General features: G+C 38.1%; 1 protein-coding gene across 1 annotated transcript in view; it reads right to left on the reverse strand.

Moving 5' to 3' along the window:
- Positions 1-223: 223 nt before the first annotated feature.
- Positions 224-15,656, reverse strand: part of LOC113113025 (protein kinase C epsilon type-like) — a 90,877-nt gene continuing 75,444 nt past the window's right edge. Inside the window, exons 12-15 of the mRNA XM_026279129.1 lie at positions 10,047-10,185; positions 8,751-8,939; positions 7,508-7,654; positions 224-3,055 (exon numbers count right to left, since the gene is read on the reverse strand). Coding sequence (XP_026134914.1) covers positions 2,909-3,055; positions 7,508-7,654; positions 8,751-8,939; positions 10,047-10,185 — 622 coding nt within the window. The 3' untranslated portion in view covers positions 224-2,908. The remainder of the gene's footprint in view (positions 3,056-7,507; positions 7,655-8,750; positions 8,940-10,046; positions 10,186-15,656) is intronic.

Raw genomic sequence — 15,656 nt, forward strand, 5'->3', positions numbered from 1 at the left:
GACACTTTTTTAGTATTTTTTGATGACAGTTTGAAAGAATAGTATTTATTGGAAATGGAAAGATTTTAAAAAAATATATAAATGTTTTTACTGTCACTTTTGATAAATTTAATGCCTCTTTGTTCAATTAAAGTATTCTTTTCTTTTCTATTTTTTTTATTCTTTATTATTTTAAATCTACCATCTATATCTATATGAGAGTTAGAGCTATTGCACTCAGATTATTCAACTTACAGAAGGTTTTGAGCATTCCCAGTATGACAAGTTTAAGCATTTCCTCATGTCCTTGGACATCTACAGCCTCCATCTAGATTAGAAGGTCACATGTGACAAGACAAATCCTTCACTCTCTGTTTTGGTCATGATGACCCTTATTTTGGACCAAAGTTCCCCCTCTAATTTCTCTCATGCTTAACTATTTGCTTTTCCCTTTATTTGCTTTACAGTCCTTTTTTTATTTACTTATTATTATTATTATTTTTTTTTTTAATCAGAGAATCAACCATTACTGTCTTCTCCAGCATTCTGTAAAAACACAAAGAATGCACTTCGATTCTTAAAACACTTTGTCTCAGCTACAATACTGGGAATCTGGAGACTAATTTAGACTTCAAACAGTTTGGTTCATTTCTGACATCTTATTTAATAGGTTACAAACCAAACAATGCACATTCACATCCTTTGAGAATGGTACATTTGGCACACAGTAAAATATGAATAATGACGTGATAGTGACTAATAGCAAAGACGTCAAAAAAAGAAAAAATAAAAAGAAAAGAAAAAAAAAACGTCATGACATACTGTACATATGAGGCTGCACAATAAAATAAATAAATACATACACATTTATGATACTTACAGTGACATAAATCACGTATATAACTATTAATATTCACTGTACCTCTGTATGTACAAATATGTATTCCTTTGTGAGACACAGATTCACATTTAACCAAAGAGGTGCTTTCATCTTATGCTCGAGTGATTTCAAACACAACAACAACAACAATAATAATAATTATAAAAAGATTTACTCATTAAGTCCGATATAGCTTTGCAAATTTGGCATCAGGGCACAGGTGACTGGCAGGTGTAGCTCCATCCAAGCCAACATTTGCCAGTTCAGAATGGCACAAATAAAGCCAGACAAGACAAGCATTGAGAAAAATGGCCAAACAAATGAAAGGTAAACTATGCAAAAAAAAAATCTAACTCAAAATAAATCATGAAGCAACAGATCTGTAAAATGTGCATGAAATGAGTCTATGTCTCAATGTCAGCATGAGACGCTGTTCACAACTCACTTTTCACTTTGGGATCTGATACGTAGAGAAAACATGGGACGGAAAAATCTATATTTTGCAACAGGAATTGATTGGATGGTGAAAAGTGAGTGTTGACAGTAAAATAAATGTGTTTGGATGCAAAGGGGGATATCAGCAGAAAAATAAAGTTGTTTAAAATGCTTTTTTATTACAGAGAAATCTGGCAACAATTTCATGTTGACGTTTAAACCCAGTGTTGGCAAGAGTCTGAAAAACATATAAATGAATAAAAAAACTTGCAATGAAATGTTTAAGATGTTGAATTTATTACAAATGTGTTTATTATTTCTTATGTTCATAATGAAATGAACTGTCAAATAATTTTTTTTTGACAAATAAAACTAGTTTTGCTTCCATCACTGTTACACTGTTTCATATTAGGAGAAATTCTAGGGTACTTGTGCTATATTTAGAATGGAAGATCATTTCCATGTATTTGACTTTTTTGCAACAGAAGCCTAATATTCTTGTTTTGTCTAACTAGAGTATATGAAATACAGGGGCTGTAGCAGCTGAAATAAAGGACCTGTGCTGGATATCACATGACCTGGCAACCTACCGATTACCAACCAAAATGGACAGTCTGCAAAAAACGGTGGAAATCAGAGACATTAAAGGTGAAATGGAGAGGGAAAACAATTGCTAAACTAACACACACACATATGCAAGCACACACACACCGAATATTGCACATAACAGTTTCTCATTGTCTAATAATACGCAAGAATATCATAGGCATAACCATGCAGTAGATGATTAGTCTATTTTCAAAGTTCACAGGCTAATGATCAGGGTAATCAGGACTTGCACTTCCTGTAGAGACAGGATTGGCTACTGTCCTGACCCATTCATAATGAAAGGTCTTGTTGCATTCTAGAGAAACCAACAATTTCCACATCCTAGCAACAAAACAATCCAGTGATATAATGAGAAAAATGACACACACACAATGTAACAATAAAGAGAGGGTACTTTTGTAACCTTAACCTCCAACATAAACGTGAACACACACACACACACCACTTGTTTTGGTGACTTGCATCTATGTCACACTACTGTTTATTTTTTTTATGGAAATGGTGCGATGGTCTCATGAAAGGCAATTCTGAGTCCTCTGGCCATAAGACCATCATGTGATCAGATCCCAATGCTGAGTGCTTAAAACTCCCAATGCACGCGTTCATAAGCATCACATCTGTAAAACTTGTTCTTTGCATTTGTTTTTTGAATTTCAAAAGGGTGTTAGTGTAAATGGATTGACTCCAGGTGTACCATTACCCTGATTCACTGCATGATGGGAGGAGAAATTAAACATGAAATGGACTTCTAACGAACTCTATCTAGCTGCTTTAGTGATGTCACATGAGCTCCCTTAAGTGTTTATATACATTAAATAAAGATGACTCAGTTTCATTTGGTGAAATTGTGTGAGTATCTGTGCACACACGTATGGTTTTTGGGGTTCAGCAGGAAAGATTATAACGCCTAACTCTCTACTTTTAAATTGAAGCATCAACTTCTTGGTAAATGATGCTCGTGGGCATTCACAGCTGTGCACAGCGCAGGAAATGGAGGTTTTAGTATTAGGACAAGGTCTCTTCTCCGAAGTAAGAGAAGTCCTTGAACTCGTCCTGGTTGATCTGCTTGATAATGGCGTCTTCCACAGGGGTGAGCACCGGCTCCTCGCGCGTGAAGTCCTGATCAAAATTGTTGACGTCCCTTTTGGTTTTCTGTGGATGGAGAAGAAAAAATTGTGATGAATGAGCAATTTCAGAACAAGAGCGCACAAAAACATTCTTGTATATATACACGTAGAAACACAGTGCATCTCATAAATGCTCTGACTGACCTGATAAACGCTTTTTCTGCAAATATTTAAGCAGTTATTATGTGTGTCACTTATTTCTGTCGACTGAAACAGCCATGCCAATCATTTGTGAATTAATCATTCTTTTGAGTCAGTTCTTTATATTCAGAAAAATTGGCCAAATGGGCTTCAAAAAATGGTCACACTCTCTCATTGAATCATCTGAAGCAGGCTGTCAGTTAGTAAAATATAGAGTATCAAGTTTCTCTGTGAAAAAAAGCATTGTTTTTTTGTTTGTTTGTTCTTCTATGTGAACACTATGTGAAAGACATGCACTTGACGAACGTCTTTAACAATTAAGTTGCTATTTGCCATTTTTGTTTTAAAACACGTCTCAAGTATGGAGTGAAAACAGTATCAAATTGTGATGGGTGGGGCGGGGCCGAGGGACGCGGGAACGAGGAGTGAGGCCAGGTGTAGTGATTGGAGATGAGCTACACCTGCGACCCACCACCGGTCTCGAGTCCCACGTAGGAGATGGAAGGATATAAAACTAGAGCGATGACAGTGAAAGACGAGAGAGGACCAGGCCTGGGTTTTAGTTTATGTTTTGCTTTTTATTTATGCGCACCAGTCGTCTGTGTGGGGCTAGGGCGCTGTTTTGTTTATTTTGTGATTGTTAAAATGATGTTTGATTGTGCGCCCGTTCCCGCCTCCTTCTTCCCATAGTTATGGAGATTTTATCATTACAGTGGTGCCGAAACCCGGGAGAAGGAGGGACGCACTGCTGAAGATCCCTTGCTGCTGTGGTGAATCCGCGGTGCCATCGAGCAGGCGAGGAGTGTGCCGTCATGGACGCTCGAGGCGGTGGGCTGGAGAGAGTTGCCGGGGACGGGCGAGCCTTCTGCCGGCCGCACGCGATGTGGAGGGGCGACTGCCATCCGTGAGGGAGGGGGCCGGAGCCTGCTGCCTCCGTGAAGGAATCCGGAGGAGCAGGGAACGGGGGGACTCCTGCCGGCTGCCCAAAACCGGAGGAGCCGTCGCCATCCACCGGGCGGCGGAGGGGTGTCGGGCCGTCCAGTGCCACCGCCAGGCACCGCGGAGGTGATCGCCCAGCTGGTGGAGGGCCGAGCAGCAGTGCGTCTGGGAACAGGAATTTTTTTTCTTCCCCTCTCTCGTCTCTGTCGCTCCTCCTTCCATCTCCTTTTCTCTCACCTCGTCTTTCCTACCCCCAGGTTCCCGCAGGTCCCTGTGAGCGGTCACCCCCGGAGGGAGGGGGGATGCAAAGGCAAATTAATTAATTGTTTCTTTGCTCACAGAATGAACCTTAAATATTGTATATTTACCCATTATTTGCACAACAAATTGCGAGTCCTTTGCATTAGTGTTCTACCATAAGAATGTCTATAAATACGCGTTTTTGTATTTGTGTATTCTTTTGAGACTTTGAGATTCTTTTGAGACTCTTGTGGATTGTGTGTGTGAATGTGGCTCTCTAATGTGCATTTGTGAATTGTGTGCAAGAGTGTGGATTTCTCGCATGCATTTATGGATCGCCCTGTGGAACTCTTCAGTGCTTTTGTGGATTGTGAATCAGAATGAATCAGAATCAGAACGAGCTTTATTGCCAGGTATGTTTACACATACAAGGAATTTGTTTTCATGACAGAAGCTCTGGAATGCAACAGAATGACGGCGACAGAAAAAAAAAACACATAATAAAAGACAAAAAAAATACAAATAAGTAAGGAATGACAATATACAAATTGACAATTGTATGTGCAGGTATATTGCAATAGGCAGTTTTGTATGTACTGGTATATTATGTGCAGAAGTGCATGAAGTATACACTATGTATGTGTGTTAGATAAATACGTGTATGTGTATATAAATATAAAAAGTGTTGTGTGTTCCACAGTTATTATCAAGCGTTCATCAGATGGATTCCCTGAGGGAAGAAACTGTTCCTGTGTCTGGTCATTCTGTTGTTCAGAGCTCTGTAGCTCAGTTTAAAGAGAGAGTGTACTGGATGTGAGGGGTCCAGAGTGATTTTGCCAGCCCTTTTTCTCACTCTAGATAAGTACAGCTCTTGAATAGAAGGGAGGGTTGTACTGATGATTCGCTCAGCAGTCCGGACTACCCTCTGTAGTCTTCTGAGGTCAGATTTAGAAGCTGAGCTGAACCAGACAGTTACTGAAGTGCAGAGGATGGATTCGATGATGGTGGAGTAGAACTGTTTCAGCAGCTCCTGTGGCAGGTTAAACTTCCTCAGCTGGCGAAGGAAGTACAACCTCTGCTGGGCCTTTTTCACAATGGAGTCAATGTGAATGTCCCACTTCAGGTCCTGAGAGATGGTGGTTCCCAGGAACATGAATGACTCCACTGCAGTCACAGCGCTGTTCATGATGGTGAGTGGGGGGAGAGCAGAGGGGTTTCTCCTGAAGTCCACGATCATCTCCACTGTTTTGAGGGTGTTAAGCTCCAGGTTGTTGAGAGTGCACCAGACAGACCTCCTGTCTGTAAGCAGACTCATCACCATCCTGATTGAGGCTGATGAGTGTGGTGTCATCTGCAAACTTCAGGAGCTTGACAGAAGGGTCCTTAGACGTGTAATATTTGGTGTATAGAGATAAGAGCAGTGGGGAGAGAACGCAGCCCTGGGGAGCTCCGGTGCTGATTGTACGGGTGCTGGATGTGTATTTTCCCAGCCTCACTAGCTGCTGCCTGTCTGTTAGGAAGCTGTTCATCCACTGACAGACAGAGGTGGGCACGGAGAGCTGAGTTTGGGCAGGAGAAGGTTTGGAATGATAGTGTTAAAGGCCGAGCTGAAGTACATAAAACAGGATCCTCACGAGTGCGCAAGTGTGAATCTCTTGCGTTTATTTGTGGGAGGATTTGATACCGTTTTCACTTCATACTTAATTACCATTGATCATCTGATTTCTCAAATCTTAGTTTGTTGTTGTTAGCTTGGTTTGTTTTACATATTATTGGTGACTGGTGTTCTAGTGATTTCAAAACAACATGCACACATCTGTTTTGTTTGCCTCATGTTGGTGCATTTTTTTTAACTCTCCCAAACTCTTCTTTCCCTCTCACCCTCTGGGTCTCATCAGTTTGTGAGCAGGCGTGAGATTGGGGTGGACAGGCGGGCCCCTTCTCACACTCTCTGAGAGACATTCCACACACACTTGCAGCAGCAAGCATGCCTCTCTGTATCAAAGTACAGCGTCCGATGTGTGCGAAGAGTCCAAGAGCATCTCAGATATCCCTCTGTTCACACTACCAGAAACAGAACTGTGACAGGAACACTTCAAAGAACCACGAGGGCTGAAGTACTTTAATGTTCTAGATAATTGCATTTGGAGAGGCCAGTGATTATGTATTTGCAGAGACAGCCAATATACAGAGCTGAACTATGTGCTAACCAGACGCGACTTAATAAAGTGTCAAACAGTATATCCTATTTCTTCAAAAAACTAGTTAGCCAGTGCAACAAAAAATGGGAAACAAGACATTTGATTGGTTTGTACAATTGCATGAATGCGACTGGAGTTGATGGTCAAATATCAAAAGGAATATAAAACTATTGATTTAAAGATGTTGATTATATATAGAATATTTTAAGCTTATCACAAAATATGCATATTATGCATACAAATATTTTAGTAGTCCAATATGTTCTTTTGCCATGATTCTGCAGAATCATGGGTAATGTAGTTTTTCACCCGGAATTCCCCTGTTGAACATGGTGGTTAAAAAAAGGGGGGAAAAAAGAAAAGAAAGAAAGACAAAGGTTGAAATAATGCACACTGGTGGCTTCAACACAAGCATCTACCATCAATTAACAACCTCACAGCTCAAAGTAGGTCTGTCTTTAAAGATTAATAGATTATCATTTAAAATCAATTTCCTATGGAGAAAATGAATGTGATTTTTACTTTGGGAATCTGACTGCTGCACTCTGTTAAACTTCAAATACATTGAAACTGTGTGTTATTATTTTGTGTTGCAGAATTTTGAGAAATGTATTATGTCATGCTTGGTTAGTGTTATTCATAAACAATGGCTTTATTGCCTTTAGCTGCCTTTTTTCTCGCAGTAATTTCAATAAGAATCCAAGCAGTTGTGAATTTCACAAGAAGTTGGTCAACAATGACCAACAAAACGCCACTTGAATTTGAAGTGAACTTTTAATAAAACCACTATTTTTAGTGACATTCATAGATACTGAATCACTCAACATATATCTTGCAATGCATTATGGGATTGACCTCTGTAGAAATTATAAATGCACATAATGCTGCCTTAGAAGGCAGCACTAGATGTGTAACAGAGTGAATATCCATAGTATCTCACACATCATGATACTCACAATACGTGGTTTGAAAGGCGGCTTGATCTTCTTCTGTTCCAGAAGTACCCAATCAATATCTCTGAAGAACGGATGCACTTTAATAGCTTCTTCTTCTCTTTGGGACACTACGCAACCCAACCGCTTACTGGGGCTCTTTGTCATGAACTAAAAAAATGAAGTGAAGAAAACATTAGAGAAGCATAATGTTGACAGCGTGTATTGTTGAGTTGGGATGATCAGTGAAGATGTACAGTATGCATGATATAAGACTGCATCCTGTGGAAGAATGACCTGAGGTCATGTGACCACAGTGCCATTGAGTCAGATCGCAGAGTGACACGACGCCGTCCAAGACAAACAGACTGCTTTTCCCACAAAGCTTCGCAAACGGGCAAAGGACAGCCAAAGTAAATCTTGTACACGTAAAGGAAAAAACGCAACACACAAAACAAACTTCAAGCCTTAGTGCTCAATTCTGATTTTCTGGTCAGATCCCCCATTTTTTTTACATAGCCATTATCAGATTTGAATGTGAACTGGTCACGTTCCTGAACTGACCCGCTTACTCAAATAAATAATAACAAAAACGGCACGTATCACACTGTCATACGGAAGGCCACTGAAGTCAGCATCTATGTGTAGATTTATAAAAGGGGTGTCAAGTCCAACGTCCTACAGAGTTTAGCTCCAAACACACTTTATCTGGAAGTTTCTATTGAGTCTGAAGACCTTGATTCGCTGGTTTCAGACTGTTTAATTAACTACTGGACACATTTCAGAGCTCTATACTTTTATATCAACAATTTGTGTCCACTTTAGATACTTCAAAAGTACTATAGGAGAAGCTCTGGAGACAAAGCAGATCTAGAAATGAACCATGACCTAAAACATATGCTTCCAAGAAATAATAGTTCATTAGCTCTTTGTCATATGCACTTAACCAATTTGAACAGTTAAAAGAGGAGGAACCCTGTAAATGCTGAAATGAGACCTCTGAGATTACGCAACCCAAAACTCCAGCAGGGAACACAAACAATCTGTTCTTTTCCCACAAGGAGTGTCGCTTTTCCGAGCTGTCGCCTTCTCTTGCTGTTACTGTTATTTAACTGTTCTTTCACGGACAAACAGACGGTAGTAAAACGAAAGGTTAAGAAGTGGCAAGAGGCATAATTCGCAGACCGATGTCTTTAATAATAATCAGTTGGCAAAATGTACTCTTAGGAATTCCCAGAGTGATCCCAGAGTAAATCCGGACACGTACCGCTTTAAGAATACTGACGGCCTCTTTGCTGAGCCACACGGGATATAAGACGTCATCATGGAGAATAGACTCGAAAAGGTCGTCCTCATTATCAGCTTCAAAAGGAGGCTGGCCAGCCATCATCTCATACAACAGCACACCTAGAGCCCACCAGTCCACTGACGGGCCGTACTCCAGCTCCTGCAGGATCTGCAAAAGATCAGTCACAGCTGAAGCTGAATATATACTGAAGATACACCATCAGGTCCAGCTCAGACCCAGAACAGATATGTTGAGCTGGTTTTGGGAGGAAAACCTGCAGATTCATATAGAAATAATGAACATATGGTGTAAAGTGATAAATGGAGATGGAGGGTACTAAACTCTTATTAGCAGTTGAAAGAATGTGTGTAGAAATGTCCACCTTCAGGTTATGGTTCATGTGTCTGTAAGAATAACTTTATCTTGTTAGTAATATTTCCAGATGAGTACTTACTGGACTTATTATTGAGAGATATAAGATAATAACTGATGTTTTATGCATTTTATCCAAGAAGTCTGCAATGAATAAAACTTTCCCTCCTTCCATATGAGCTCCATATTCTCTCTTATATCATGCTATATGAGCCATAAAAAGCACCTGATGTCAAAAAGCATGTTTTCTCTCTCTCTCTCTCTTTTTTTTTTTTTTTTTTACTATTATTTCATATGCAAGTCTTTATAATATGGTTGATTTAAAACAAATGCAGGTGACATCGGATATGAATTGAATTGGAATTTGAATGAAAATTATGAATGAAGGGCATTCCCAATTCCAATTTGCAGAGTTTTTTTCTCCTGTAGTTTTCTGTGAAGTTCTGCAGCCACCGATAGTTATTAATGTAAGAAAAACATGTAAACATACATCTGAATATCAGGGATTTCAAAAAAGACAAAAGGTGGAAAACACTTAAAACTAAACATTAAATCGGGCCACATTCAAGAAACATACAAAACATTAGTCTATGTTCATAACAAGTATTCATAAAACCATTCTTAAAGCATTTAAATGTGTCAATTACATAAAAATTATTTTCTTAATTTACTGAGTATCTTTGCTATTGCTTTACGAATGAGGAACACAATATGAAAACTAGCAAAAGAATATATGGCCATTTAAAAATTATATGGATCATAGCAGTAGAAAAGAGACTGTCAGTGTCTGTCTGTGTGTGTGTGTGTGTGTGTGTTTGTGTGTGTGTGTGTGTGTGTGTGCGTGTGTGTGTGTGTGTGTGTGTGCGTGTGTGTGTGTGTGTGTGCATGTGTGAAATACTGTACCTCCGGGGCAATGTAATCTGGTGTGCCACAGAATGTTGTGGTCGTGATGCCACCCAGGATTCCCTCCTTACACATGCCAAAGTCTGCCAGCTTACAGTGACCCTCTGCGTCCAGCAGAATGTTGTCTAGCTTCAAATCCCTGCCAAGAAATTCAATCAAATGTATTAAACAGCAATATTAACCTTCATGTAGAATGTACTAAGGAGTTCTCATTAAAGTTGTTGTAATGTCACATACACATAAAGTATATAGTTCTTTTTTTCATCTTCACTTTATATCATTTGTTTGGATCCTGTAACTTTAAAATGCAATTGAATTAGAGATAAATCATCTTAAGCATTCTAAAATGACTGACGCATGACCTAGATTCTGGAAGTCTCTATTTAAACATTAAGCAACACTCAACACTGCAACACAGCAGGTGAATCATTTACTGACGCTCAAATATCTGTTATTTGTTTGATCAAGCGGACGCTAATATCCAGAAGCCAGCCTTTGCAACAGAACAATCTATGACCAAACAGACACACTAGAAAGACCAGTGACACCAAACATTCTAAAAGAATATGCAATTCTTTTCAGAAGTTTTAGTCAATTAAGTATCATGACATACATTTTGTGAAAGTAAAAATAAAAAATAAAATAAATAAATAAAATAAAATAAATAAAAAATTCCATCTTTATTTTATTAAAGATCCTAAAATAAAATTTTCTTAAATAGTGAAATAGTAAAAACACATTCTGTATCAGCCTGAAATATTCTTTCAATGTTCTGACAGGACTCATAACACTCCTGCACCTGAAATCATTAAACCTTCATAGTTATGTGACATTTGAAAACAGCTGTTGATAGTTTGAATGTCAACCAATCACATTTCAGTCATGTTTTCCGAATCAAATAGATAGAATCAGTATAAAATAAAAATTGTAGTGGAATTTGATTATTGACAGTTAGGTCAATAAAATAATATTAAATATTTAAATAATTCAAAATATGAAAAATGTACTAATTGAAAAGTAAGTACTTTTAAAATATTTTTTATACGTTTTAAATATGGTTTGATTGTCATAATGGTATTTATTATGTATTTGAATATATCTGTGCCATATCCGTTTAAATATTTATAAATACTTTTTTTAACATTACTTTCTAACTTAAGTAAAATATAAATTGTCTACAGTATTACTTACATACATACAGTATTAAAGTTGCAGGTTTTAGTTGTAATAATGCAAAGAAAAAAAAAAAACAATTCAGTGTAAAAACACATATTTCAGGCCAGACTTGTCAATGCAGCAGTATTTGTTCATCCTTATGGGAAAACATGAGAAACACATTTCTGTACAAGTTGCTCTGCATGTACCCCTGCAGTGAATTTCACCAGCACAAGAAGAAGGAGAAGAGAGAGAGAGTGAACGAAAAAAGAAAAGGAAAGTGCGAGATGATAAGGTGCAACTGATGAAAGACAACACAGAGTTGGATGAAGCCAGTTGGATTGGGGTTTGATGGTTGATTGCAGCAAGAATGTCAACATCACTTCGCAGGATGTCATTCAGTCAATGGTGTTTTCAGAAAACCATCTTCACTGGAAAGGGAGGGGAGCATCGGATCCTTACGCAACTGTTCCTTTCAGAAAGGCACCCTGGTGCTCGGCACATTCCCGTTGGCGCGAGGGGCTTCATTCCTCTCTGTCTTTCCCCACCAAGAGGTCTTTACATGAACAAGTGCGGAAAAGCGTTAGTAATGAATGTTGGACAGATGAGAGACCCGCTTCCCAAATGTATGATCGACTTCTTGATTGAGGAGTCAAAATGATGAAAAAATATATCAAATAAATTAGTTTTAAATTTCCACTTGAGTCATCAACTATTATCAAAATGTGAAAAAGTCAGTTGAAGAAAGAGTAGGTGTGTTTGACCTTTAGTGTAGGTTCAAAGAAAGACAGAGGTGAAAAGTTCACGAGACGGGAACGGCTGCTCTGTATTCTCCTCTATACCCACATACGCTTCTACATCACAAGATGTATCCATCTCTCCATCTGTCTCTTATTTCTGTCTAAGGCCTAAGGTACTCCACACACCTTCCAACCTGTCCCGGTCACGTCGCCCTTCCTCTCTTTCCCAAGAAAGAGAGCTTAATTCATCCTGCGAGCTACACTTGTTGATTTAGATTATGTGACTTTGCTACATTGGCCACTCTTATCTTTACTCTTTGAAGTGCAGAAATGGTGACTGCTGCTCTAACATTTGCTTTCATTTTAAGAAGTGGCAAGAGGGATCATTAGCAGACCTATGTCTTTAATAAAAAAATCCCACTTATCTTTCATTAATTAATTAATAAAGATGAAATGCTAGATGTAAAAATGCTAAATGCTCAAATATGTAAACCTAAAAGCAATAAGACATTTGCAAAGGTGCTTTTAAAAAAAATCAATGAAAGGCAGTTTAAATAAAGATAACAGAAAAAAACATATAAACAACAGGAAAAGTTTTGGAGTTCAGAATGAGCTGTAAAACACAAAAGGGCTATAAAGGATAAGATTAACTATTGTATTAAATTTCACTAGAGCTCCTTTCATTTGAAGGAAAGTATTGACATGTTAAGAACACAAGGCAGAGCCAGAGAAAGACAGAGAGAAACAGAGGGAGAGAGAGAGTGAGAGAGAGAGAGAGAGAGAGAGAGAGAGTGAAATGGCAATAGACTCAATTTAGAATATTTCCTGTGTTTTCAAGTGAATCTGGAGGAGTGATTTTTCCATTACGTAAACAGCAACCCCCTATTGCTAAAAAAATGCGCTAGATAGCTGAAAAATATGATTTTTTTTTCTCTCCAAAGGACAAGAAACTATTCCATTACATCAAACCAAGGAATGACATGACTTACACTTCATTATAATGTTAGAAAATTAGAATGAACAGAAATTATTTTTGCTAATATTAATTAATAATTGTACACTTAATGTTAATATCTATTAAATACCATATATTTTATATTACCATTGTGTGCAAATATTTAGAATGATAAATCACTGTATGTGTGTGTGCTCTTGTTTTTGTGACATATCAGGACACAGCTCTGTATAATGACATGGGTATGACACAGATATTACAAGGAGAGGGTGACTTATGAGAACACAACCCATATCCCCATTTTTCAAAACGCTTATAAATCATACAGAATGAGATTTTTTGAGAAAGTAAAAATGTACAAAGTTTCCAGTGAGGGTTAGGGTTAGGTGTAGGGTTGGTGTAGGGCGATAGAATATATAGTTTGTACAGTATAAAAACCATTACGCCTATGTGTGTATGTGTTATATATATATATATATATATATATATATATATATATATATATATATATATATATATAGCAGCACAACTGTTTTTAACATTGGTAATAATAAGACATGTCTCTTTAAAATGACTATACTAGAGTATTGATGCTAAAAACTTTGACAAAAGTAATTTTAAACTGTTATAATTGTATTTATTTTAAAATAAAGATAGATTAAAATCGAATAAATAAAATAAAAAAACAGTCTATAACTATTTCTAATATTTTTATTTTATACAGTATTATCTAATGTAATAATATACTGTATATCTATGTTAAAACATTAGTTTTTAAATACTTTAACATTGGCTAGATTTACACAAATGCATGCACACAAATGTTACACAAGCATGCAGTGAGAAATCTCATCACTTTCATTACTGTGTGTATGTATTTTAACCAATGATCTATTAGGCATTATGTAATGCAAGTCGATGGACTATTGCCGCATTTCCACCGAAATTACCCGGAACATTTGTACCATCAACTTTTTTCAACCCCAGACCAAATTTTACCTGTTAGATTTACCCAAAACTAATTATATTTTATGTTTAACCACTAAAGAGACATCAGAGCCATCAGCACACATCAGAAGGTGGATGACGGATGAGGACTGAGCTCCCGCTGATCGCGCGGAGCTGACCGAGAAACATATTTTTAAATAGGTGTTGTCTTTACAGATAAACTACAGATTTGAGTTTTAACAACTACATTCTCACCTGAAATACTTTTAAAATTACATTTCATGACATAATAACAGTAATATTTTGAAATTGATCCGAATAAATGGTGGTTGAAATCACAATGCTGCGTAAACTCAACCAATCAGCATGTTTAGCCCCCAGTTCCCGCCCCCGAAAGTTCCGGAACTTTGAAAAAGTACCACCTCGCCAGCAGGGACTTTCTGAGGGGCATTTTTTATCCGGAACTTTATTTAGTTCCTGGTTCCTGCGGTGGAAATACACAGAGTACTGACCCAAAGTCCCTAGTTCCTGGATAAAGTTCCTGCGGTAAACGCGCTCGTTTATAACTAAATTACACAATTAAACTAGTTGCCCAGGTCACCTGCAGAGCGGCACCACAGAAACAAGACTGCTGTTTCTCTGTTGATATAAATGAACGGATGGAACATGCTTTTTAAGTGAAAGGTTACAAAGAACACACCCATCTGAAAAAAAGATCTTGCAAGAACAAGGTGTGGAATTACAACAACAATGACCAGCACACACTGTTCCTTCACAAACCCTTTTGAGTCCCAGTGCTTCTGTGTCCTCCATACCCCTAACACTCAAAATGCAGTGATATTTTGCATCTCGCTAAAAGGTGCACCAGGTAGCCTATGTTACACCATTACAAAATCTCTCAAGAGCCTCAGGTCAACAAAAGATGAGTTATCAAGCATAGGAGCTCCTCTATGCTACCTGCTCTAACTATCTATTTTTAGAGCGCTGAATCTGAACAAACAACCAAAGCTGCAATCTACAGGAGGAAGGTCAAGCTCAAACATGTTCTCTTTAACCAGATCAAACTTCTGTGGTTTTAGTCAAAACTGCCACCATGCCCTTCCCTGATAGGGAGAAGAAAACTGCCCCTGCACATTTTGTTCTAGAATGTTCTGCATTTAGTTTTTTTTTGGTAAGTGTGGAGGGTCACAGTGAGGTGAAATTTGTTCTCATGGGGAAAAAAATGCTGTTCTGCCATGTGCTTGCATGCAGAAGCGTTGACACGCAGACTGCCTTCCGACATGCTGGTCTCCTGCAATGTAGGGCTTTCCCAAAATCCAAGGATGCCAATCAGAATGACACCAAAGTCAAAACGGGGAACAATCTGGGATCTTTATTTAAAACCGTTAAATGCCAGGCTCAAAGCTATGATGAAGATGCGACTTCAATTTTTTTCTTTCTCTTTGGAGTTTTACAAGCTCTTGGTGCATGAAGAAGATCTGTAAAGTTGCAAAGACTTAAGTCTCAAATCCAAAGAAATAGTCTTTATTAAAGCTAAGACATTGCCACGCCCCCCTAAAACACCTCGTTTAAACATGCCCCCACATGTCTACGTCACTATGTGGAAATATTTGTGTATTGCCGCCCAAATGTTCACGCAAAGAAAGCAGTTTCAGTAACCAGTTAGTGTTGAAGCAGTCATGTCAGGGAGATGCTCTGTGTATCTAGGAGAAAACAAAAGCACTTTATTTGGCCTTCTGAAAGTAGATGTATTTAGGAATCTTAAAGATTTCTTACAACAGAACAGAAACACATTTTATGTCGACGACCGTT

This window comes from Carassius auratus, chromosome 13 (assembly GCF_003368295.1).
Source record: "Carassius auratus strain Wakin chromosome 13, ASM336829v1, whole genome shotgun sequence".
Lineage (NCBI taxonomy): Eukaryota > Metazoa > Chordata > Actinopteri > Cypriniformes > Cyprinidae > Carassius > Carassius auratus.